This window comes from Anas platyrhynchos, chromosome 5 (genome assembly GCF_047663525.1).
Source record: "Anas platyrhynchos isolate ZD024472 breed Pekin duck chromosome 5, IASCAAS_PekinDuck_T2T, whole genome shotgun sequence".
Classification (NCBI taxonomy): Eukaryota; Metazoa; Chordata; class Aves; order Anseriformes; family Anatidae; genus Anas; species Anas platyrhynchos.
Genome location: NC_092591.1, coordinates 45,667,604 through 45,693,780, shown reverse-complemented (window position 1 = coordinate 45,693,780; position 26,177 = coordinate 45,667,604). Strand labels below are relative to the sequence as shown.

Here is a 26,177-nt window from a genome sequence, read left to right as displayed (position 1 = left end):
GTTTTTACCAAGATTTCTGTTCATGAGGATTTAAGAAACGTGAAATGTCACAGGCTGGGCTAGAGTGGCTTTTACCACATTCCTCATAACTCAGGTAATAAGGTAAAATATTGTTGTATTTATGTATGAAAGAAGAAAGCTTCTATTCTCTATACTCTTCAGAATTCAAATTCTGTCCATTGCAATTAAAATAATGTGAAACACTGCTTTTTCTGACTTGAGGTGTGGAGGTAAGGAGCAGGATAGCAGAGCTGAAGAGCAGTACTGCTTATAGAAATATACGAGTTCATTATACTTTACAAAGGATTTTTGATACTTGCGTAGCAGCATGCCTTGCAATTAGTTTACAATGGGATGTCTGATGAATACCACCATCCAGAAGAAATATGCATAATTTTTCTTTCTTTTTTCTAATCAAATGCACATGTTCTGGCATAATGGGTAAGTTCAAATCTGTTCTTCTGGCCGGCTGCCTGCAGAGTCCAGAGCCACTGGAACTGTAAATACAACAGACAAGTCATTTTATGATATCAGACTGAGGAATTCAGCATTGGCAGGGATCCTGGAGTGGTTGCTTTGGCTCTGTGTCAAAACTGATGTTTATATCTGTGTTTGTCAAGCAAGATTAGTTAGCCTGGTTAATTATACACAGGAATGTATAATTTTTACTTGACAGTCAGAGCAATAAATGAGTATAAACCTGGGTATATTAGCTCTTGTTTTTGTTCGTCATCAAATTATTCTCAATCACTTTTTAAAACTTTCAAAAGATGCTTTTTCTTTCTGTTAATAGTTATATAGAGAATCTTTCAGATTGCTTCTTCACTCAGCAGGGATAGGGTATTGGCAAAACGGGTCAATATTTTACAATCAGTGATGCACATGCCCACAAGCAAGCTCAGGAGCATGGGTGGCCTCTGTGGGGTGGTATGTGAGCTCATATTCAAGTGAAGTGGCTTAGAAGCATCTTGGGTTTGGTGCCTTTTTCTGTTCTCGTTTTTTAAATAAAAATAAGAAATTAAAAACATTTTTGGGAAAAATCTCACCTGCACTTTGCGCCAGAGGCTTTGCCAGCTGGGTGGCTGCCCTTGGTCCTCTTGTCCTCCTCTTGTTGCAGTGTTCTCCCCCACCACCCAGCAGCCTTCCTTGAGGAGCATGCCTGTGTGCTTCATAGTCACAGTTGCAGAAGATGGCTAATCCGGTAAGAAAAGGGAGAGGTAAGCATGGGCTAGACTGTGTGGAGTGCAAAGTGGTCTGTTTATCCTTAGTTTGTGCACATTTATAGTGTCAGGGCAGATTGCTTGACTTTTTTCCTTTTGTCTGTAGCGTTGCAGTCATGCAGTGCTTGATGGGTCTTGATTGGGCTCCTGACCTATGTAATGATGGCAAAGCAGTGAGGTTTTCCACAGTTGGTCCCATACCAGTAGGACATCTTCCTCAGCACCTTTCCCATCCGCTGTGATAACTGTGCTGGTACCGGTTCATCCCAGTGCCACTATGTCAGCTTGTAAAGCTGGAGACTTGCTGCGGGAGCTGTACTGGCATGCCTGTCAACATCCCTATTGCAAGCCCTAAGTAAATAGGTGCCTCTTGGTTTGTTTTTGTATAAGGGCTCATTGCTCATTACATGTCGATATAAACCTTACCCTGTTCCTCCCCACACAGCTGGGTAACACAGGTGGCATTAGTGCCTCTCAGCACACGGCATGTTTGTCCTTTGGACTCCCAGGGGTGTGTGCAGCATTGCAAGGCAAAGTGTCCTTGGGAGAGCTGCTGGGGAAAGCTGCAAGATTCAGAGTTCAGTGCCCCCCCCCACCCCCTGCCTCACCAAGCGGGCTGAGCTTGCACTTCAGGAAGGAGGGGAGAAGGTCCCTGCTATTAGAGTCTGTACACAGCCTTTTTCCAAGGTGGTTATTAATGAATAATTGAGTTCATTACAGCTCAGTGCTAATAACAGTACATGCTTAAATGAAGATGCATTGGTACTTTTAACACTGATGCAGGACAACATGTGCACAATAAAAGTGAACTTCTTCCTTTCCATTAAGAACTCAAGCTGTCTGTGTTAACCCAGTGTCTTTACTCGATTACACAGTAAACACTTGTCTCCTTGACTTCCAGACTTACTTGGAAAAGAGCTTGAAGTAATACAGCCTTATCCCAAACAATTCTTGACTTAATCCCTAGAAGTCTCTTCTCCTTCCCTTGTCTCCTCCACTGCACCATTTTGTCTTTCCAGACAGACTTTTTTTCCTGCAGTGATGGTGCTGGTGGTGGGGTTCAGCGACTCCCTCAGCAGTTCCTTTCATATGTGGAAGATGTGGGGCAGAGGAAGAAGATAAGTCACAATGACAATGAAGGCATTCTGAATCAGATGAAATTTCGATGTTTGCTGAGCAGACTGGACACACTTGGAAAAGATCAATGCTTTTACCAAACTTTTCAAGATGATTCTTATAAAGTCAAAGTATTTTTTTTTTTTTATATACTCATTTTAAAAAAAGTTTTATATTTTCCTGCTTCTGTTTCAACTGGATTGCCTTTTCCTGTTGTGAAATAGGTCAATGGCAACTTGTCCTTTGGCATCAGCAGGCCACATAGTGCTCATCCATTTTGCGGTGGGTGGCTTGTGAGAATTAGGAGGTCAGGAGGGGAAGCTGGTGAGTAAGTGTTGCTGGTTTTAGACTTAGGGAGAAGGAGGCTATCTATGTGCATAGCAACTTGAGGGAATTTGGAATCCTGGATTGGATTTATTATAACTAATCCTTGTCACAAAGTTGAAGACTGAAACAATGTTTTCAGACGGCTACCAGCAACAAGTTTCTCAGCTTCTGGAAAGGTTTTATTGGATTACTAGAGGAGCTCTAGGGCAGAGGTGTTTCAAGATCTGCTCTTGCTATCTGTGTTGCAGGCAGCTGATGGCCCCCTTGGTGGGCTCAGGATGATAAATAACTGCTGTGTTAGCACAGAACATGGGGTGGCTTGACAAAAGGTTTTGATTTACTCATGACGTTACACAGCAATTTGTTTTAGACCTTTCATTGCTCTGAAAAGAGATGACAGGGAGTTGGTCAGAGAAGCAGGAAGGTCTCTCTGGCTGTTCAGACAGTGAGGTGGAGGAAGAAAAATGATGGAGGCTCCTGCCAAACAGACTGTCTCCTACTGCTTAACTATTTGCAGGCGTGCAGTTCCCTACTGCTCCTGCTGTGATCTGGACAGAGCACTATGCCCCATTTCCCCTCCATCGCCCACTCACATATGCGTCTCCTGCCTCTCTGACAGGGGAGCTTTTCCCTGCAGTTGTTTTTTCTCTTGTCATTGTGCTTTGGCAAGATAACATAGACAAAGAAACTTAGTGCCACCGTGAAAAGCACTTAATGGAAAGCACTTTACTGAACAAGCTGCTTGTTGCTCTGATTTCGCGCAAATGAAAAAGTGCAAGAGATTTTACTGAACATAATGGTTCAGTGAAGGCTTAGTAAATGTTCATGCCACTAGCCACCCAGTCTGAAACGAACAGTGTAAATTAGAGAAGTAGAGTATAGCAAGCTATCTGCACAGACTGGAAACAGTTTGTCCAAAGCTTTGTCAGCTGGAAAGCACAGGGTAACCACAACTTCTGGCAAACACCAGGGAATTGCAGCCTACTTTGTAGCAAAAAGATAACTTTTTATCATTATTTTGAATCTAATATGTATCTAGTTCATATGAATCCTTTGGTCAGAGTTGTCTTTCTTTGCTTTCTTCTTAGATCTGACTGTCCAAACAAGAAATGCTTGCATTTTTCCTGTCTAAGTCATGCTAATAATTAATCTTTGCGTAGACCTCATTTCTTGCGCTGTCATTTTTTTTTTTAATACAATTTGATAAGACAAATGTTTTTTTAAAGCTTTGGCTCTGCTTCAGCAACTCACTTAAGTACTTTTTTTTTTTTTTGTTGAAAGACTCTTGGAAATCAATGGGTCTGAAGTACATCCTTTGGCGCTTGGCTTGGACTGTACTAGAATGTTTAGAATACTTCAGGAAAAGTTGCAGTGATCTCTTGTGCTGCCCTAAGTTTTTGTCTATGTTTTGTTTTAGATTTGCAATGTGGAACATCTTTTACTTATATGGTGCGTTGGAAGGGAGCAAAGAGCCCTTTTTGATGAAAGGTCTAGCACTAGCACTGTTCATGTTATAGATGCCAGTTATGATTTGTTTCTGACCTTTGCAATTGACTATCTCGTGGCAAACCTGCCTCATGCCAGTAACAGCAGCAGTTATTGCACTAATGCATATGGGGAAATGGTGCTGGGCTGCAAAGCAGTGTCAGACAGCGGGTGCTGGCATGGGGCCTGCTGACTGCTATAGGCTTCAGGGAGGGAAAACATGCAGAACTAGGAGAATTTGCTAGGAGTGGGCTTTTTCTTTATTTTTTTAAATGTCTTAGTCCTTTACTATTCTGAGGTTAAATCTTAAGATGTTCTGTTTGCTGCTGGACTATATAAAATGTAACTGCACCTTTCCCTTCTGAGTTCCCATCGGGAGTCTGGTAGAAGTGGTTTGAAGGCGGAAAAAGGAGGAACTTCACTGTAAATGCTGTAGCACGTCCTGCCTTTGAGGCATGTAAATCATGGTATACGACTAGCTGTGAGTACACAGAGTTATCAATACATCTAGGGTCCCCCAAGATGTATTGATAACTCTGTTCTTTACAGTATTCACCAATGCTTCCATTTCCCTAAATGAACGTGTACTCTGATTTCCCCTGTCTGTGCAGCATGTGCATGGTGTCTCTAAGGCCGGCCAACAGGAAGGGTCACTGCCTGGTTAAGTATTTTACAGACTTCCTCTTCACAGAGGAGCAGTGAGAGGATTTGCGAATGCCAGTTCTCACTGCCAAATTTATTATAATTCAGCATATGATAGTGGTCAAAGGCTGAAGTGTTGGGTTGTGCATTTTGCTGTTATATTCTTAAATGCCCAACCTGGCATCTAGCTTGTGATTTGAAGGCTCAGTGCCTACCTGATAATTTCTGGGTGAGATGAAAATGTTGACCTGTCTTTTGCTCTTTTTTTAATTTATTTTTTTATTTAAGATGACTGCAACTGAAAGAAATATATATTTTTTTCTTAGTTTCCACGTGGTTTTTGCTGGGGCTCGGTTAAAAGCCTGTTTCACTGCTCACCATCTGTAGAAGGAATTGCTGCTAATGATGAGCTATGTTAGTGTGATGCCTTGGCTGTGCTTAGGAAAAGCACCCGTTGTGCTGACGGTGACCAGAGCTATAGGTAGACCCAGTGCCTATTGCACCCCCACAACTAATGATGCCGATGTACCCCTCCATCTCTGCCTCTGTATCTCCTTCCCCCTCTGCCCTTTCTATCCCAGAGGAGCACTTGTACCCCACAGCTCCAGCAAAGCCAGATGAGCCCCTCACCAGAGGGTTTCCTACGCACCCTGCCTGTTGCCCCACCTCTTGTGGGACAGGGACGAGGGCTGCTTCTCCTGGCTGCCCAACCAGCCGCACCCTTGCAGAGCAGCCCCCGCTGGCTGCCCCTGCATTACCGCTCCCCTTGTGCTGGCTGCCAGAGAGGAAGAGGAAAAAGGAGGGAACAGAGCCAGAAAGACCTCTCCAGGCTTTCTGCATCCTCAGGAAATATCCTGAACTCACACCAGACTGACCACCTCCCTCCTCAACCATTGCTGTCCTTCCTGCAAAAAACACCTTTCATGCTGAAGACCATCATCGTTACTTTGGGACCCAGCCCCAATTTCTGTTTTGAGAAGCCTCCCAAGGGCTGTTGCAGTGGGAATTACTGTGTAAGGCTGCAAAGGGATAGCAGGGAGCAGAACAAATGGAGCAGGGGAGAAAACCAGTGGCCCATGGCTGCTGTGTCCCTGCATGGGGCCACTGCCCTGGCCAGCAGGTTACAGTGGGTGGCAGCTGCTGCTACACAGCTGGCCTGTGGGGTTGGGCTCTTCTGTCAGGTGGTGGCAGCATAAATCTGTGGGAGAGCTCTGACCAGTGGAAAAAAGTGGGAATTTGTCTGCCTGAGCTGAAACCTGGGCTCTGATGATGCCTGGCAGCTGTGTTTAGGGCCAGGCTTCCTCGTCTAGGGGTCAAGGGCTTTTGGCAACAGCTTTAAGATGTGCAACTGTGAGGGTTTGCAAATATAAAGATGAAATGTGATTTTCTGTGCGCATCACTGTGTGTATTTGTTTTCTTTGCTCAGATTTGCTGTTTGTGTTGACACACGTTTTGCTGGTACAAGTATCAACTGTGTAGATGGGGAGGGCAGGCGCTACAACACTTGAACTGTACTTATTTACTAATGGCTTTTATTGCCTAACCTTAGAACAGGTATGTAGTTATATCATTACAAAATGGCCTTGAATTTGAACAGCTTCTTTCCATTTCTGCGGGGAAAGTGCTGTGTCATTATGCACACGTTCATCCCCTTTAATTGCACCTGCACTCGATAGGTTGTGCTGTTGCGAGGTACAAGTGTAGTCACGGCCCCACAGCTTTATGGGCAGGCAAAGCCTTAAAGACTACACATGTTGTTTAAACACAACATAAATTATTTCTGATAGTAATTTATTATAGGTAACTTTAATGAGTTTTGCCTATAAATATTCATTTCCACAAAATCCTGTGCAGGGATAAGTGTACTGCTAGCTTGGCAATGTCCTCCAGGAAGATGCTGGGGGTTGAGCAGGAGATGGGAGGGGGGCGAGTGAGACAGCTTCACTGCAAAGTTAATATAGGAGACAACAAGTTTCATCAATTAATCTTAATTCAGTGATACTGCCATGAAAACAAATGCTCGAGAACCATTTATCCCTGTTTATGTACTGTGGGAATGTCTCAGCAGCTTCAGAAGCTGTCAACTTTGGGAGAACCCTTGAGGCACATTTGGGGTACTTGTCTCATGTGATGACCCAGGTCTGGACCCTGCCTCCCTCCTTGGCAGCAAGGAGGGACGTGTACTTCTGGGAAAAGGGCAAAGGAGAATGTCTCTCTCCAGCGAGGTCCTCCTGAAGGTGGTGGTGGCTCACAGCCACCTCTGCCCATTGGCAATTCTCTGGGGTGTGAAGCTTGCAGAAAGCACTGTGGGTGCCACCTACCACGTGTTGACAGATAAAGCCTTGTGGGCAGCGTTGTTCACTTGCCCTGGGCCTGCAGATTTAAAAGTAAATGAATAGTGATGAAAAAAGGGACTTGAGCCAGCTCAGGCAGTCCTAATAGCAGCAAGACTCCCATGTAGGCTTGCCTGTCTGGTGGCCGTCTTTCGTGGCCTCTATTAATGCACATGGAAGAGTCACAAAATACACAGAAGTCTTTAAATTTACAGGAAAAAACGTGGTGTGGTGTAATCTGCTGGGTGATTAGTAGCAGAACTGAAAAAGTCTTCAATGCTGACAACAGATGAAAGGAGAAAGGATTTAAGGAGTGATGACCTTCCTACCAAATAGGTTTGAATACCCTGCAGAGAATGCATTTGCTGGTTACCTTGCATTTATTCCCCACTGAGAGCCTGAACATCCAGGGACATCCTTACAGATTTCCTTAATGAGCCTGCAGTGACGATTCCCCTTTCTGTGTGGGTGGGGATTGTCCCCTGTCTCTGGGGACCCGTTACAGAGGATGCTTTCTCCATCTGCATCGGATGTGTGGGGTGCTTTCTCATTAGCCCTGGTCATCCAGGTTTGCCTCCTGGGGGAGAAAGGGGAGCAGAGTGGTTTTCTGGGTGGTGAAAGACCTTCAAGCACAGGCTTAAATGCTCCTCAAGTGCAATCACACTGGGTGTTTTTAAAGCACAGATATGGCACAGTGTGTGTAAGAAGGGAGGGCGCGGATATGCTGCGGGGCCAGTAGGAACCAGAAAAGAGAAGTGCCTCCTCGATGGTGTGTGCAGTGAGCGTGGGTTTTTTCCTCTTCCCTCCACAGCTTCTCCATGAAGTGCACTCTGGAGTAAAGTTTGCGTTTGATTGCCGATAGCCTCACGCTCTGCACGTAGCACTGTCATTAAGCCATCATCTCGCTGGCCGGCAGCCAGGGCTCGGCAGCTGAGGGGCGGGCGGTCCTTCCAAACTGAAGCAGCCTTTATTGATACATCGCGGCACTGCGCATGTTTACGGCTGCTAATTGGAGGCTTAATCTGAATATCCTTGAGTGAACTAATTCACTGGCAATAGCCTTTTAAATTTCAGGTCCTACCATGATGGCATGTCTGCTCTTCACAGCACGTTAATCTCTTCGGAAGCTGTATTGTCACTGCATGCGTGCAAGGCACAATGGCTGGCTAACGTTTCAGCCTAAAATGTAGTTTTAGGTCAGAGGATGATGTGAAATAAAAATCTTAACCTGATTTTCACCTTGCAGAATGCTAGACAGGAGTGCTGGGGAGCTGGAGGAAAGTGTTAATTGATAAGCATGCAGCAGTAGGTAGATTAATTAAACATACAAGGAAGGAAGTTAATCCTTTTAATGATTAGAAGAGGCAAAGCTGCTCACTGCAAGTATAGTTGGGGTCCTATGGCAGTTTTGGATTTATTTCTTTAAACATCACTGTTTTCTCCTGGCCATGCCAGAAGGCTGAGGACAGAATCTAGGTAGTGGTCTGAAAGCAAGAGGTGTTGGAAGAAAGTGAATGCCTGCAACCCTTTCACCTAGGGAACTAAAAATCTGATTTCTCTCCTCTGGAGCCTGGAGAGCTTCTGTCTGTGTCAGGTCCTTTGCCATTTCCTGAATAGCCTGTCCAATTTTGAACTCCCCTTTTTGCTGGATACTTCCCGGGATCCCAGTGAATCTCACTGCTGTCTCCAAAACTTGTTTTGCAAATGCTCCCCTCTCTCTTGGCAGCTACAGACAGCCATGGCCAACACAAGGCATGGCTGCTCTGTGCCTTCCCACTTCACAGCAGCGTTACGTTGGCATCCAGCTTGAAATTGAAGGACATCCAAATTTGTCTCTAAGTGGATGTTCTGCTGAGAAAAGAAGTAAAATAGGCACAAGCTGAAGCTGTCCTTCACATTAATAGGACTCTTCAGTTCATGAAGAACTGAATTTTGTTGTCAATCATTAGAAAAGCTTCCTAAGTCCCACTACAGATTCATATAATGGTGAGTTCATTTTTAAAGTAGTGTCAATCTATGACCTCGCTTCCTTACAGATAAACTCCATGTGATCTGAAAGGGACTCCTTCAGCTACCACTGGGTAGTGTGCCAGTTGTCAACAGCTGTGTGGTATGGTGAAAATCCATGAACAGAGCTTTCATGGGTAGTTCTTTGTTTCTGTTTGCTTCCACCCAGAAGAAATTCAGTAATCTTCTGTCTTATAGAAAACTGAACGATAAACAAGAATAACCTGAATATCTCCGCATCTTTTTCCCTGAAGATGAGAGCAATACTCTTCCTCACAATTCCCAATCTCTTGCTGGTGCTCAAAAAATTCTCCAAAATATGTCTCTGTACACCTGGAAACAGTAATTGAGCTACATTGGTGTATATGTATGACCAAAATGGAGTAAGAAGGGAGCGATGAACTTTTTGGTTCTGGGGAGGTCTCAGTCTGATGATCAAGGTCATAGGCATGCAGGGAGGAGCAAGTATGAGACCAGTTGGCTGAAGTGCTAACCGTAGCAACAGGATTTTTTGTATAGTTGTAAGTTCTTGCACAGCATTAAGGTACTATTAAAGAAGTCCAACATACAGTGCTCCAGACTTCCATAAATTAGCTGCCTACCAGTACAGGGTCCTGTCAGTCTTTCATATCAAGTTTGCTCAGCATCATCTGACCATTAAGTAGACTATTGCCACCAGCATCCCAGGTACCTTCATGTTGTAGGGCTGCTTCCACAAGCTAATGAAGAAAGTCTTTGGTAGACAGTGCTTGAAGGTGAATTTGTGGAGTTTGATCTGCTTTGTGCTTCATGAAAGAAGGTATCTGCCCTGGGGTTTTTATTGTTATCTTTGGTGGCTGTTTTTACTTTTTTAGATGCTTTCCATACTGCTTGGGTTTAAGCATCAGTATGAAGATAAAAGTTGAAGTGGAAAATATACAGATGGCTTTCACTGATGAATTATAGTTCTTTCCCCAGTGTTTTTTAATTTCTGGAAACAGGCTCCTTCCTCACACCCTTCCCCCTCTCTTGCCTCCCCTGAGCAAGATGCTGATCAAACAGATAAGGCTAAGCTTAGCTCTGTAAATCCAACAGCTCGTTTACTGAAGACTGAAAATCAAGTTACAGGTGAGGAAATGAGGTACTTCATGCAATACTGCCACTGAAGCCCATTTCATGTCTTGCGTGACTGAAGTGAGCAGGATTTCACCCTCCCACCCTCCTCTTGGAATTGGTGATTCCCTCTGCAATAGGCATGAGGCTGTCTCTGACTCTGTTTTAACATAATTTTCTTCCCTTTGTTCCCTCCCATCTCTACAGAGTATCAAATTAGACCAATTTTCCTAGTTCTTGTTTCAGCATAGCAGCTGAGTGTTTTAACTTTCATAAATTCAAGCAAACTAATATTTAATAATGTTCATGAATATTTTATACTTAACCATTATATGCTACACAGTAGAAAACACTTGGGCGCAATTGGGTGCAACAAGCAAGTACTTAAGAAACACCCCGTTGTGCCTGTGTGTCAGGCAAGCCTCAACTGAGAATCTCTCGTCTTTGATCTTGAAATGTCAGACTACTCATGTTCTTTTAATGTAGAGCATGCTGTGTGCCTTTCGCTTTCTGGCTGTATGCTGTGCAAGTCTGCAAACTAAAACCAGCTCGAGTACAATATGCACTCAGACCTAAGTCAATCAAGTGAACTCCAGTAGTCCTCATTTCCTAAATTCTGCTCATGTGATTTTTTGTTTGCTCTTGAGTTCACGATTGAATACCACTTACTGGACTGGAATTTGGTAAACTTCGAAGTATGCAGCCAAATAAACATATCTGAAAGCTGCAGTGGTTATAGCACCATTAATTCTTACTAATATCTTGGTTTTCCAGACAGCCACAATAAGTGATATTGTGAGTCATAGTTGCTTTGTGTCTATAGAGTGCCTTTCATCTAACAATTTACAAGTGATTCTGAATTTAACTGTTCAATGTACAAGCTGTATGCAGGTGTCATCTATGCTAGGGATCAACAATGGCAGCTATTCAGCAATGTCCAGGAAGAGTCTGGTGCAGATAATGGAAGAAGCATATTTTAGAGTGCTCAGTTAATGGGCAGAGGTGGCTTGTGTTGCCCAGGTGGAGTTGCACAGGTCAGCTTTCTCTGGTTGCACAGGGTGTAGTTTGGAGAGGAGAGACTGGGATCGGTGTGGGGTTACACCACCACCTGCACAGCCTGCCCTGTGAGCATGTCAGGGTGCTAGCTTAATGCAGGCAGGCAAGGAGGCAGGCATACCTGCTGCCTGTTCAGCAGTGTGTGTTTGTTTCCCCTTATGAGCATCTTCTAGCTGCGATATTCTCTGAACCATTTTGTTCCAAGTATCAGTCCACTCCAGCACTGCTTGTTTTATGAAATGTAGCAGAATGATGCCTCACAGCATGGTCCTGGCTATCGGCTAAGAGAACTTGTTTTCGCCTTCCTAAAAGCATTGGAAGGCAGGGGGGAAAAAAGCCTCTCTATGGAACTGTTGTTTTTTATCCATCTCCAAACTTCGTTGGTGTCTTGCTGTTTGACTTGCAGATTTCTCTGGCTGACTTGAGTGTAATACTTAAAACTGAATGATGAATAACTTATTTTTGAAAGCTTCTGTGCAGCATGGAGTTTACTGATGATTTCTGGCTCCTTACTAAAGCTGGTAATTGCTGCTTGTTTAACTGGTGGTTGATTTGCACCCTCTTGGGAAAGCTAACATCTCTGATAATGACAATGCAGAAACTGCAGTGTTGATGATTTGCTTTTCATTTTCCAGGTTTTGTAGGCTTTAATTTCTGATTGTCAGCTAAACCACTAGAGCATTGGTCTTCAAACTGTGGTGTGTGTGACTGCAAACATGGACATCTGCATATCAAAGTTTTTAACTGTTCAGCTGTTGTGTAAGACACTCATCTGTTTCAACTCAAAATAAGGTGGATTGCTAGAACTTCCTCTGAGTGTGTACAGTGGGATGTTAACCCAACTAACAGAAATTGCTGCGGACTGTATTGCCAAGTAAAAGACGCTGGGCACATTTCTCACTGGTGTTTGCTGTAGTTAGTTTAGGATTGGAGATGGTTGATGAGAAGAGGTGCTCCCCAAAAAGGAGTGTGCTTGTCTGGGCATGACAGTGAAAAAGGATAGGGAGAGGTTTTCATTGACACTCCCTCACCTGAGAGAGGTGGATGGTTTGATTAGCATGATCCAGCCTCCAGCTTTTGCAGCTAGCCCATGCGCTAAACTGGCAGATGTTGATGTTCACCAATTACCTAAATTAAGTCTGGGTCACGCATCTCATCTCCTGTTTCTTGTTTGCTGTGAATGAATCCAAAAGTAGTGCTAACAGCTGGAGTCCCTGCTGAGGCCAGCTTGATCTGCTCTGGATCTGCTCCAGACAGTGCTCTGATAAAGCTTGATATCGTTTCAACAGGCTCTAGGAGGACCAGAATGATTTCCCCTCATTGTTTAAGGTTTCGTTTAAATATTCGTCATGCCAGGAAGAAGGATATTTCAACTCTGCTTTTCTCCGTTTGCTGCTGCTAATACTAAAAACTTTTTCTCTTCTTAAAGTTAAGTTAGAGTGTGGCCAGAGCTTTTGATTTCTGTGGGAATTGCTCTACTGGTTCATCCCCGGGGGCTCTGCATGTTGTGGTTGCAAAAGGTGCATGTGGTAAATAAATAAATAATGCATCAATGTCTCAGAGTCAAAGCACAAGTTCTGCTAACAGAACATGCATAGGGGAGGCCAGGGAAAACTCTGGCCAGATTTCAGTGGCAAGCCAAGCACCTAAATCACTTTAAGGATCTATCCTGAAGTCTATTATTTTTCAGCATCTTTTTGATTATGGTGTTTAAGAAATAGTAGCAATATTGGATAGTTTGGGGAGCAGTTCAGTAATCTTGCAGTGATATTTGCTTTCCAAACAAAGGCTTCCTTAAGGTCTCTCTAACTTTGTGTTAACACCTTGTTTAATGTGCATCAGTCAACAATGGGGTTTTATTCCCCCTGTGCATCACCTCTTTGGTGGGATCAGTGCAGCTCTGTGGAGCCAGCCTGTGCACTGGTGGCGTGGGTGCACGTCCTCACAGTGGGTGGCTGTGCTGGCTGCAGGTGGAGGCCGGCACCCCACTCCCCAGCTGTCCAAAACCACTGCCCTTCTCCCTGCCCTCAGCTGCCAGGGTCACGTTCCCTGGTGTGCAGGGACTCGGTCCAACAAAGGGTTACTGGCTTAATTATTCAATATAATCCAGTTTGCTTGGCCTGCTATTGGTGAGATGTGGGCCTGCATGAGCTGCTGTGCTGGGACAGGGGGATGTATGAGGGGGGTTGTGCCCCTCTCTGAGGGTACAGCCCCCTCAGACCACCTCTTCGTTGCAGGTACAGCTGGCTTATGGCTTCCACCAGGCTTGTCCCTATAACAAACTTGTTTCTAGTGCTAGGCTGTAGACTGGCCCTTACAGCTGTTCTCAGGCTGACAGTGAAGTGTAAGCTCAGCTACGGAGCCGTTTATAGCAACAGAACGACGATAGAGCAGACGGGGCCTATGGCAAGGCACCTTGCCAACGGCCAGGCATGATGGAAGAGGGTTTATTACTGAGAATTAGATGCCTTTGCTGCTGTTCAACATGATCTCCTGCCCCTGCAAGGCACCAGCACCAAAGCAGCTGTGGCCTGAGGTGCCTGGGTGAGGAGTGAGCTCTGTCTTATGGTTGCCTGCAGATACCGCTCTGCTGGCGGCTGTGGGGAAGAAGCAAAGCCAATTCCTACATCACTTGAAATGCAAAGCCATATTTTTGCACCTGTAGGTTTGCACACATCCTAATTGGCCAGATTGGCCAGCTCCTTTTGCTCCTATAGCAGAGTCCATGGATCCACTGTGCTGGCTGACAGTGACTTCTGTCCCTGTCCCATCATGGCTTTAGCATGTGCTAGGAAGCAAAAAGCCAAAACCATAGGATTCTTAGATGTAAATCTAAATTGTTCTTGGTAAAGCCTATATTGCCACATCTTCAATGCTATTATTAACTGTGCTTGGTGGATTATTAGGGAAGGTTGTGCAAGTGGTGCACAATCACATCCTCTTCCATGGGACAGGCACGTACAATACTTCAGTATCTAAAGTTAGGATGTTATGGTCTGGATGGCTGGAAAACAATGGGTAAAAGATGTGGTTGGGGATGGAGGGTAGTGGTTAGTCAGTCATGGTGTATCCAGAGACTGGTAACAAATGCAGCACCACAGGGGTCTGTCATGGGACCAGTCCTGTTAACCTCCTTATCAATGACCTGAAGCAGATGGGAGAGTGCAATCTTATCAAATGTGAGATAGCATCTAGCTGGGTGGATCAGTTAATGTGCTCGAGGGCAGGGCTGTTACTCAAAGGGACCTAGATGTTCTGGAGGAACAGGCCAACAGGAACCTTATGAAATTCAACACGGACATATGCAAAGTTGTGCCCTTGAGAAGGAAGAGCACCTTGCAAGAGTGCAGGCTGCAGGCTTCCAGGCAGTTCTGCTCCCTGTGGACCTTGGGGGTCTTGGTAGGCAGCAGGCTGAAAGGGAGCCCAGAGTGTGCCCCTGCACAGCAGTATCCAGGGCAATATTCTCAGAGCCCAGCCAGTAGATGAAGGGGAGTGATCATCCTCCCCCTACTGAGCCCTGAGAGACCACATCTGAATGCTGTGCCCAGTTTTCTAACCAGAGTTAGCCTCTTGTCTCCCATCATTCTTTCTGTTAACACTGGATGGAGATGTTGGAGGGTTGGGAACAAGACTTCTACTGCCACATTTTTAGTGGAGCAAATGCCAAGGAAGGTGACTGGTGTCACTACCAAGTAGTGCCTGTTATGAAGGAGCAATGCTGAGCCAAAGATCTGGTATCTAACCAGCAGTTTCTCCTGCTCTTCCCCACAGCCTGCTTAGGGTACTAATGGTGTCAACTCAAGTTTAATGTTTTCACTGTAAAAACCCTTTTAAGACCTGTTGTTTTTAATTTGGTCATGTGGTTTGGAATAATTCATATTAAGCTTATCTCACCATTCAAGGTGAAATTTAAACAGTGAATTAAGTGATTATATCAGCAGCTCTGGAGATGATCAAAGAGGAGTATTCTTCTGAAAGCTGTTTGGTTAGTTCTGTGGCTCAGTCTGTGAAAGCAAACATGTGCTGCCCTGTGCAAACAGCGCAAGAATTGCAGGTTTTTACAGACTTTGTTTGGTGGACTTTTACCCACACCTCCTGGGGAACCTCACTTTGTGTTGGACCATGGGGACGTGTATGACAGAAATTGGAAGATTATTAATAAAGGATGGAGGTATAAGACGTGATGTCCTGGGATCACTTTCTGTTTTCATTTTGACTGGCAAATCAGTTTTGCAATGACTGCTTGGTTTTAGAAACCTAAGCAAGCTTCAGCTCAAACTGCTTCAAAGTCACGTAGCTTGTAAAGATCAAAAAGCTTGCACCATGCATAACAGTATTTTAGTTTCATTCATTTTTTTATACTTTGAAATACGAAGGATATTTATTTCCTGCTTGTAATTTCATGCTGGCTGATCCACCCAGCAAGAGAAACTTGTGTGAGAATCTCTTCTGGTGGGGTCTGTTGCAGCTTTTGGATTGACCATCTGAAAAATGCTGAGCTAAATTGGTGGTGGGATGATCAGAAAAGAAAAAAAAAAAATCTCTGAAAATGTATTTCTTACAACCTTTATCTTTCAGGCCATGGTCGCTTGTTATCCTGGAAATGGAACCGGGTACGTTCGTCATGTGGACAACCCAAATGGTGACGGGCGCTGCATCACCTGTATTTATTACCTGAATAAGAACTGGGACTCCAAGGTGAGTGAGCCACAGGGCTGAGGCAGACCATGAAAGGATGATTACTTCAGAAACAGAGCTTTGGAACTGTTGGCTGTTTCTGTGAACTGTGGTGAACTTGAACAGCTGGTCCATTCTTCATCGCTTTACATTTATTTTCGTGGTGTTTATAGCAACCCCTTGGAAGTAAGAATCTGAACTGTTTCCTTATCGTTCTCTCTCCCATCCCACACACATACTGTTTTGTTGTAATAGAATAACGACCTAAGCACTGGGCTGCTGGCACTTATACTTTGTTTAGAGAAGAGAGTAACGAAGCACTAGAAAGAACCATAATCCACTAAGGAGTAAGTGGATTCTGGGAGCAGAATAAAATGACAGCCCAAATTTGTGACTGTAGTATTCTTCATGCTGTTCCTTCAAGCTGACCTACAGAGGATCTTCAGTCAGCTGCACTTGTGGTTTTCATCCTTATGATGTGATGGGAAAAAGCACGTGGCTTGGTTTGTTCTCGGCATCTTTGACTCCACCAGTGGGTCTCCTGGCAGAGCAGTGTGCTTGTTTCTGCTTGTATTATAAAACAATGAAGTCAGACTGGAATTTACTGTACCTTGAAGTTAGAAACAAAATAAGGGTTTGTAGAACTGCAAGATGTCTTTTTACATTTCTGTTGTTGCAATTCTGTGCAACCATTTACCACTACCAAAAAGAATCATTTTCATTGTTCTTTTTGCAAATTGCCCTGTTTTCTCTCTGGCCTGTTTTGCCCAGTATTAGGTGGCTTCTCTTTAAAGAAACATAAATATTATGAACTCCCAAAAGTGAGCTCAGATTTAGAGACAGTGCCACTAAAAACTCTGTGCTGGATGAAAACACATTCTTTTACAGGGAGTGTGATTAGGAAACATCCCAATACAATGAAATGAAGAAAGGAGATGTGGAAGAAAATGCAAATATCTGATTTACTTTTTGCATTGCATGCTTACTGCAGTAGTGAGGAAGCACCTGAGTGGACAATAAGAAACCTCTCTGAAACCCACGATGCAGGTGGAGAGTAGTGCACGGTTGTGACCTGAATACTGTGCAAATGCGTGCTGGAGGAGATGTGCTATAAGATGCTCTATAACTATGTTGGCATGTGAAAGCAGCTGTGTGGCTTTAAACCCAAACTAATAGTTTCTTACTGAGGTTTGCCTGCCGTGTGGAGGTATTAAGTCAGGTCAGTGCTGGGTTGACAGCATTTTCCCTGGACTATGTGGTGCAGCATAAAAGCCTCCAAAGAGTCCTCTAACAGCAGCAGGGCTCATCTACATCTCTCACAATTTCTACAGTGAGTACAGATCTCTAGACTTTTTCCATGAAACCGGTGGCAAATGGAAGGTGAGAAATGTGGTAGGGAAACCAGGCTATTTCATAAGCAGGGGAAAGAATGGCTGGAAGATTCAGGGAACATATTATTACAGTGAATTACAAATACAACAATAAAGACTTCATTCTTCCTAGGGTGTAAAAGTTAACTCATGTGATTGGATATGGGCTCTGAAATACCATGAGCAGCATCTTGCACTTGTTGGGGGTGAGAGTCTGATCTCGCACTGGTGAAATGGAACATCCTTACCTCCCCTGTGGTATCGACTGCTTCTAGAGATGTGACTGGGAACTCAGAAGTTTATGGGCATTTGTGACAGGGCCAGTGTTTTCTTTATCTTGAATCATTTACTTTAGCCAGATGTTTATGCTGAAACATTACAAACTGTTGAGGTGGCCAGGAGATGTAGTGTACAGTTCCAGTGTTGTCATGTAACTGTCTTGGTTATCATTAAATGTTTATTCTGTGTTTGTTGGGTGCTGAGGAGGGAAAAATAAGTCATTGTTCACATGAATATGTGGGTGTTTATATGTGTATAAAGTAACCTTTTCCTTCTCTTTCAGCTGCATGGTGGAATTCTTCGGATATTCCCAGAGGGGAAGTCCTATGTAGCAGATGTTGAGCCAATTTTTGACAGGTTGCTTTTTTTTTGGTCAGATCGAAGGAACCCACATGAAGTCCAGCCTTCTTATGCAACCAGGTAACTAGTATATTTGAGACTTGGCCAGGAAAAAGCAAAGCATTTCTTTGACCAATATTATGTTATTCGTATCTAAAATTGTGCTGTCATGTTTAAACACACATGTGTATAAAAAGATTGTTAGATTTTGTATTTCAGTCACTGGAAATATCTCATCAGTTGAGGAATAGCAGGCATGAATGATAAGGTTCCTTATGTGATGGGCGGGGGGGAAGCCCTCTGCCAGTGACAGGAGAAGTCTTGCAAGCCAGGCATAGCTATTTAGCTGGGAGATGCTGGGTTACACTTTTGCCCTTGTAACACTACAGGGATTCTTTGGGCTACCGTCTGTCAGCAGCCTATGAAAAGCTGATGTGACGTAGGGCAGCCCCCAAGCTGCCTAAAGGCATCCCAGAACAGAAAAACATGCAGAAGTCTGTAAGCTACTTTTGCCCTCTGTTACCAGGGGCTGTGCACTCTTATGTGCTTCCAAGCAGAAATTCTCACCTATATTTCTGTGCTTGATAAAATAGACATTTAAAAATCTGTCTATATTTGTCTTCAAATATGTGACATTTGTATCACATTTTTTATTTATTAATCCAGTTGTTTTATTGTTAGATTTCTCTTTGAAAATTAAACTTTAGAATGATGCTCTATTTTATTAGTGAAAGTTGAAACAAATGTACGATTTTTCTTTTACAGGTATGCCATGACTGTGTGGTATTTTGATGCTGAAGAAAGAGCAGAAGCCAAAAAGAAGTTCAGGAACTTAACTGGTATGACTCTTAAAAATGTTCACCTGAAATATCAAATTGCATTGAATTTTTTTTTTTTCATTTCCCCCCGAAGGCAGAGACAGACTGGGAATAACTCTGTAGCTAGATGGGTATGGCATTCATTTTTCAGAAAGCTTTTTCATCTCTAATCAACAGTCAGTGATTTTATGTGAAGTGGAAAAGTTGTGAAAGAAGAAAATTAAGGCCTGGCCTCAGCATCTGTGGTGAGGAATGTGGGAGAGGTGGCTCTTGATTTTTTTTTCTCCCAAACGTGCAGCTGAGATTGTCTTACCTTAGGTAGCTGCTCCAATCACTGGGAATCTCCAAGCTCTTTGGTTATTTGGAAGCATATTTAATCTCCTCCAAACATTGCTTAGCACAGTCATGAGACTTGCATAAACAATTTCATAATCATGTTCTCTAAATGTTCGAGCTGAATAGGGCCTGTCTTCTATATTAATGAAGGGCATCTGTGGACTGCAGTAATGCAAAACTTTTTTTGCAGTAATGCAAAAAGGGTTTTGTCTTTTACTTACAAGTAATTTCTGTGTGGGCACATTCATAACAACCCTGGAATGTATAGATTATGAGTTGGAAAGAAACTTAAGTTCGGACATACATATAGGTGCACCTTTTGGCAGGCAGTTGCTAGCATAACTGTGATCGAGATACGAACTGCCTACTTTCAGCTGGGTTTCACAAATAGCCTAAAGTCAGCCCAGAGACATTTGTGCAGAAGCCCAGCACAAGGTGACTGCAGCTTTCCAAGCTGCAGTGCCTGGTACTGCACTACTCGCATGCAAGTAATGGACGAGTGTCTAGATGTGCTCTGACACCCTATGTTCACACTCAAAGGTATGCTGGTTAAGTCTTCAGGGACTGCTGCAGGCAGTTTCTCAAAACGCAGTGTTGCTCTCCTTTCAAATGTGTACTACACAGCTGGCAAAATCATAATTAGTCAAATGCTTTTCAGAATAGACTGCTGTCATTTCTGTAGCTGGCAGGCAGAGCAAATAGAGGCTTCACCCATCATGAGCAAGGGGCTGAGGGCAGGTGAGGGAAATTATTGCAAATCCAGAGTCTGAAAGTTTATTGGCTACTTGCATACTGCATGATTTGTATTCAGCTTCAGCGGGGTAAATGTACAAAACCTCAGTGTGACTAACTTATTAATATGTTGATTCATACAACAGTTCAGTCCATGTAATGAACTTATTTCAAGAGTCTGAAATGGGAAGTAATATCCATTGACAATAAACCAACTTTATTATGTTTCATTTTTGGATGAACCCTACCAGAACTCTGACTTAACTTTTTTTTTTTTTTTATCTTTTTGATGTAGATGCGAGGAAAAGAGAAGCGGCTCTTAATGAAGATTAATCAACTGTTTCTGAACTTTGTGAAGAAATAAGACCCCAAAGATTACTTCCGTTTCCAGTGGACCATGGCATGTTCTTGTTATGCACAAGAATGCACTGGTTGTGTCTCTGTCTAGTCTGTGCATCTTATATTGACGGTACTTAAGGCAGCCTCCTGTCATGCCCTGCGTCTGGCAGAAGGAACCCTTGTTTTCTGTTTACCTTTTGCTGGAAAAAATAACCAGGGTATTAATTTAAAAAAAAAAAAAAGGTAGTGGCTCAGCCAACTGGCTTTTGATCACTTTGTAAGCAAGATAACAATCATTGGAACTAGTGGGAAAAACCTGAGTCTTATTTGCACTTTATAGGAAAAAAAAAAATCTAGCTCAATGGGAAGGAGCTTTACAAGTTTAAAATCTGTGGCAGACTGCTGATGGCAAGGAGAGGTATTGGAAATGTGATACTAAAGTGGATTTTTGTGGAGTGTCATTTATGGTATGTCCTAGCTGAACCTATTGATGCTCATTGCTTTGCTGTGCAGAACATTGGCTCAGCTCTCCTGTAGCATGACTTTCCAAACAGACTTTTGTATTCAGTCATCGCACTTCCTGGAGTTTGATCACTTTTCAAAAGTCGTGTCAGAGCTGTGCAGTTGCACTGCCCTTTCTGTCCCAGGCTGGAAGATGAAGTGCCTATGCATCTGTCCACAGCTTTGTAAAACCATTTCCTTTCTGTTCTGAGCTGGATTGGTTTTATGTTGTCTATTTTCACTGTTTTGTAAAGCAGCTATTACCTCCCAAAAGTCTGAACTTGGAAGGCTGATGGCACACAATGTGTTGGCACTAAAGGCCAACAGTATGCGGAGTTTGTCATTTTAATGATTTCTCCATCTACTATATCTAGTATGACACAGATGTGAATCTGAAATGAAAAGATGTGTCTGGCAGTCTGAGAAACATGAATAATGGTTGACTTAGACTTGATTTCTATGCTGCTTATCCTTAGTTAACACATTTGTTTATCTTTGCATGTGTATGTAATTTCAATGAAACAGTGATTCAGTTTCAATTGGTCTTTTATGCCAGGTAACTATTTCTGTTATGCTCAAGCCATGAGAGATACAACAGATTAGAGTTATTCAATTGGCAGAGCACTTTGTTTCCTCCATTATTTTTCAGAACTTATTAACTCAGCAGTTACTCATCGAGTCCATCTCCTATCTGCCTAAGCTTCTACAACGAGCACTTACTATGCAGTTCAGAACAGCTCTTAATGAAGCTGAGAGCTAGCCGTGGATGTATTTATCACTCACACTAATTGTTCTCAGCCTAATATGCTCACTGATACACATGCACTTGCATTTATTTGTCTCAGGTTGTCAGTGTACATCAGGCCCTACTATTCCAGATCCCTTCTTTGGTGTCCTCTATTTTTGTGCCAACTGCCCACAGTGGCAGAGGTGGTCTGCCCAAGCTGCCAGTCCCTGAACCAGTCCACCACACCGTGCTGGTAACGGGCCTGAGTCTGTTGCACCTCAGCTAGGGAATGAGCAGTAAGCATGCAATGGCTGCTATTAACCTGTACTGACAGAAGGGTAACAGCTACATAGGACAGAAAAGAAATAAATTCCTGGACATTAACAACAACAACAACAAAAAAGTAACAGAAATAGAGTATTTCTTAAGCAGTTCTGTCTTAGAAGAAGCTGGACATCCTTCAATCTGTTCTTGAATTTTGAATGTAAATACAGTAGTGCTAAGAAACTCCTCATCCTCTCTGGCTTCTCCTGGAGATCCAGCTGTGGTTGTATGGACTAGACTTCATTCAGCCTGACCACTGTGCACCTTAAGAGAGGAATATGAGGGAACTTGTGACAAACACTCTTATAACTCAAGACTAGAAAAAGACAAATAGTTTAATAAATGCTCTTTAATGTTGAAAAGGTATTCTGCTATGCTTGCAACTAAATAACACTTAGACTTGAAGGAAATTTGACCATAACTTGAAACTCTCATTCTGCAATGTTTGTGTTGTAGAGAAAGTTAGGTCTCTTCCCCAAAAGTGAGAGGTAGCCCTCTGAAAGATGGTAGGAGTCAAATTCTCTGACAGGGGCAGTCAGGGAATTACTATTCAAAAGGCAGGAGAAAAAAAAATCCCTGCCTGTTGTATTACTATGCAAAATTAATAATGGCACATAAGTTTTAAGCTCCTGTATGATTTTAAAGGGGGCAAAGACAGCTAAAACAGAGCAAAGCAAGTCTTGCTTTGTATTTAGAAACTTTAAAACAGTGCACTAGAAAGAGATGTTAACAAAAATTTCATTGGAGCCTAGAACAATGGAAAAATGATGGGCCAGAAGGGGAGGGGACTTGTATAAAGTCTGAGAAAGAAAGGTACTTTGGCTACCACTGTAGCTACCATCTGTCTTCAGCAGTGGGCAGCAGTGTGTGTGGTGGATGGAGGATGGAACAGTATAGGTGCATTTATTGTAAATAAATTACATTTTCATTATTAGCCTATGTCTTCCTGGCCTAGATAGAGGAGAGAAAGTAATTATCCCATGGCAGAGAGCATTGCCTCTATATTTAACATGTATAATGACACAGAAAAAGTTGAGGGCACAGGGCTCTGAAACCAGTTCCTGTCCTCCATTCCAGACCTCTGCCCCATTTCCAGATCAGTAGCATGATGTCCATGAAAACGCTTAACTGGGTGGTGGTGGTGGTAGGGAGTTGGTCATGTAGGAATCCAGTTGTGATGTTTTTTAGGTAGATTTCTCTTACCTGTCTCTGAAATTGTTGCAAACTGCTCTGCAAGAATGTAATTGCCTGGAGAATCGTGGGGGCAGCAGCAGCGTGCTGTGGTACAGAGGGCATTTCAAGGAGGCTCTTTCCTTTGGGTTTTGTCTTCATGGTGAGGTGGCTGAAACATCTGTGGTTAAACAGCACTTGTCATCCAGTTGTGAAAGAGTATTTTCCTCTAAGGCATTTAATTTCTAGTCCTTTGAGTAATGTGCCTTCAACATTCCTATCTTGTAAGATGTTACATGTCATGTCCATGACATTTGAATTTCTCGTGGCTCTTTAAGAATATGGTTGCCTTTCCAAATGCATTCAAACTAAGGAGCTGTGGAAAATACATGAAGCCACCAAGCCACAATTTCCAACAGGTGGGGTTTGTTGTGCAGTGAGGAAAAAGGCCAGGAGACAGTACTTAAAATCAAGAGACTATTTGTATTAAACCTATAACCAAACTTGCTGGCCTTTTGGGCACGGTAGCCTCTAATCTTGTTTTCTCTAGATTACTTATGGTTCTGTGATGAATGGCCTCAACAAAGTAGTTTTTAAAAAAGATTCACTCTGTTTTCTGCCCTATCTCTCTTTAAACAGTTCTAGTCCTTTACTATTGAGTTTTTTTAAAATTGTTGGAATATTATATATAATATATATATTTGTTGTTGCAAAATAGCTGGCTCTAACACCACTTGCATCTAGAAGAAAATGTATCTATTTGCAGGCAAATAACTAGTTTTATTTTGACTGTGATGTACTCCCAGCAGATATCTGAGAGTGAGTTATAACTACATCTTCTCTTGTCAGGTTGTATGCTGGTCAACAATGCTGGCACTTTGCATTGGATTGATATGGAAACCTGTAGTAGTATTTTATCATGCATCACATTTTGTGTTCCTGTTACTCTTTTTAAAAAAAAAAAAAAAGGTGGCAGGAGTCAATAAACACTGGGTTGTGTTAAATGTGGTCCTGTGTAAATCTTTTTGATCTTGTCTTACTGTAGCTAGGGTTGTGGTGGGTGCAGGTGGTGGCATGTAGCTGGGTGAAGCATGGTGACACTGCACGGAGCTGCCACTGTCCCCAGCTGATAAGGCAGAGCTCCATTTGCTACAATCAGTTTGGTACATTCCCTTGGTCACTCCCTGCTATTCTGAAGTTATTTACCTTGCTCTAGTGACCCTATTCTTGAAATGCCTATTTGTTTTCACAGTCCTGTTGAACAAGACAACATTCTCATGGTTCATTTGTCATATGATAGGTTTTATTCTCCTTCTGTCAGCTGATAGGTTTTATTCTCCCTACTACTTCTTCAGGCGGAATCCCACAGTTTTCTCCTGCAGCCACGGGGGAGCCTTCTCACCACTTCCACTGGTGTTGCAGTTGAGTGAAAGCCAAGACATCTTCACTCAACTGTTGAAGTGTGGTGGACTTTTCTGGTGCCTTTGCAATATTGCGGAAGGTGGGATTTCACACACCCCAAGTAAAAGCAGGCTTTCTATGGTGGAGAGCTTGGTTTTGACTTATTTATTTATTTTGCTAAAGAGGGGAGAGAACTGAAGAAAACTTGTCACTTCCTTTAAATGTTTCACTTCCACTGAGGAGTACTTAAAGCATATGGAGATGACCTGGGTAATGCAGAGGGGTTTCTCTTCTGAGCTTGCTCTTTACTCAATGAAGCTGGCCCTTGGCCATCCAGCTGCCAAGGACTTCGTTGTCTTTTCTCTGAACTTGGACCAAACGAGTATGTTTATAGTAAATTGTTATCTTACAGCTATTTAGGGGTCTCTTTCCTCCCCCACCTACCCAAAGGGATATGGCTAAATATACTTGAATGGAGAATTCCCATGCCTCCTGAGAATGCATCTTGCATGGGAGGCTGCAGTGAAAATTACAAAGCAGTATGATAGTGGAAGAGGAATTAATAAAATGGTTTCTGCTTTCCCATGTACTTTTATCTCTGTGGAATATTTCCTCTTCAGGGAGTTAGAAAAACTCCCATCACAAAGCGCAAATAGAAACTTTTTTTCCTGTCTATCAAAAAAGAGTCTGCTTATGTGTCTGCTTATTTTAAGCAATGCTGGAGATGCTAGAAAATAGGTGAAGGACTGTCCCAACAGCAAGCTGTGTGACAAACCCATCCAGTGCCAGCATGCTTGTTTGCTCATTTCCTGGATGTCCTACAGGGTAAATCTTCTCCTGCAGGAGGAGGCATATTGTGGTTCTCCAGTCCTGGTCAACAGCTCAGAGACTGATTTACCTGGAAGGAAGGCAGGTGAGAGCGTAGCTACCCCGTCCCTGGGTTTGGGGCAAGGGGTGATCTGGTTGGCTTGCTGTATGGGTGGCTCATGAGAAGATGGTTAAGAAAGACCAGGCAGAACGGATTAGTCTGAGCTAACAGAGCTCTGAATATCACTTGTGATTGCACACAGCTATTCTTAGTTCCTTTAATCTTAACAGTTTCTCAGCTTGTACCTGTTGAGAGTCTTGTGCTATAACACATCAGAGCAGCAAAACCAGAACTGAGCTCTAAACTAGAGCACTTGGGGGAGAAAGATCTCCAAACAATAGAGCCAATGTATTTAAACAGGCTTTTGGACCTGAACATGTCCCTTTTTTTTCCCAGCTGTGTCACTTTGATAAATAAAAATCACTATCCCACCTTACAAGCCTTGCCCCTCTGATGTTACTCTTACTATTTAATAACTTCCAGAATAGTGGACTGGTCTCTTATGCCCCATGAGCTATGAAGCATTGCTGCTGCATGATCTTTCAAAGTCTGTAATGCTGCCTGCAGCCCTGAGGAATCTCAGCTGAGAAACCTGCAGCTCCTCAGCTAGCAAATAAGCAGTTGAGGGGACAGCGCTCTTCAAAAGCACTTGGAGGAACCGCTTGAGCCCCCTGCCTTTGCCCTATAGTGCTAGTGGTAGTGCTGTGACAGGCTGGTTTGGTTGTGCTTGTCTGTTAATGGGACATATGACAGCAATAGGTGAGGGCAGATGCAAGAATTAACTGCAGGACAGCAACATGGGCTCCCTAGCAAGATGGAGAAGATTGCCCAGCACCCTGGGAACAGCAGCTGCCGGCACTGAGCCACCCTCTGCCAGTGTGCACTGGCTGGAAAAGTCATCCTGGGGCTGTGGGAGAGCCTGGGGCAGCTGGGGAAAAAGTTCACCCATGCTGCTGGCCATGGAAACTGGAAGAGGCCAGTTTGTTTTCTCTTTTGCTGCATTCCTCGCAGCCAGAGG

General features: G+C 43.3%; 1 protein-coding gene across 1 annotated transcript in view; it reads left to right on the top strand.

Moving 5' to 3' along the window:
- EGLN3 (egl-9 family hypoxia inducible factor 3) overlaps positions 1 to 23,894 on the top strand; it is a 28,424-nt gene extending 4,530 nt beyond the window's left edge. Inside the window, exons 2-5 of the mRNA XM_027458248.3 lie at positions 15,857 to 15,976; positions 17,888 to 18,024; positions 18,709 to 18,782; positions 20,125 to 23,894. Of these exons, the coding sequence (XP_027314049.1) occupies positions 15,857 to 15,976; positions 17,888 to 18,024; positions 18,709 to 18,782; positions 20,125 to 20,162 (369 nt within the window). The 3' untranslated portion in view covers positions 20,163 to 23,894. The remainder of the gene's footprint in view (positions 1 to 15,856; positions 15,977 to 17,887; positions 18,025 to 18,708; positions 18,783 to 20,124) is intronic.
- Positions 23,895 to 26,177: the final 2,283 nt, after the last annotated feature.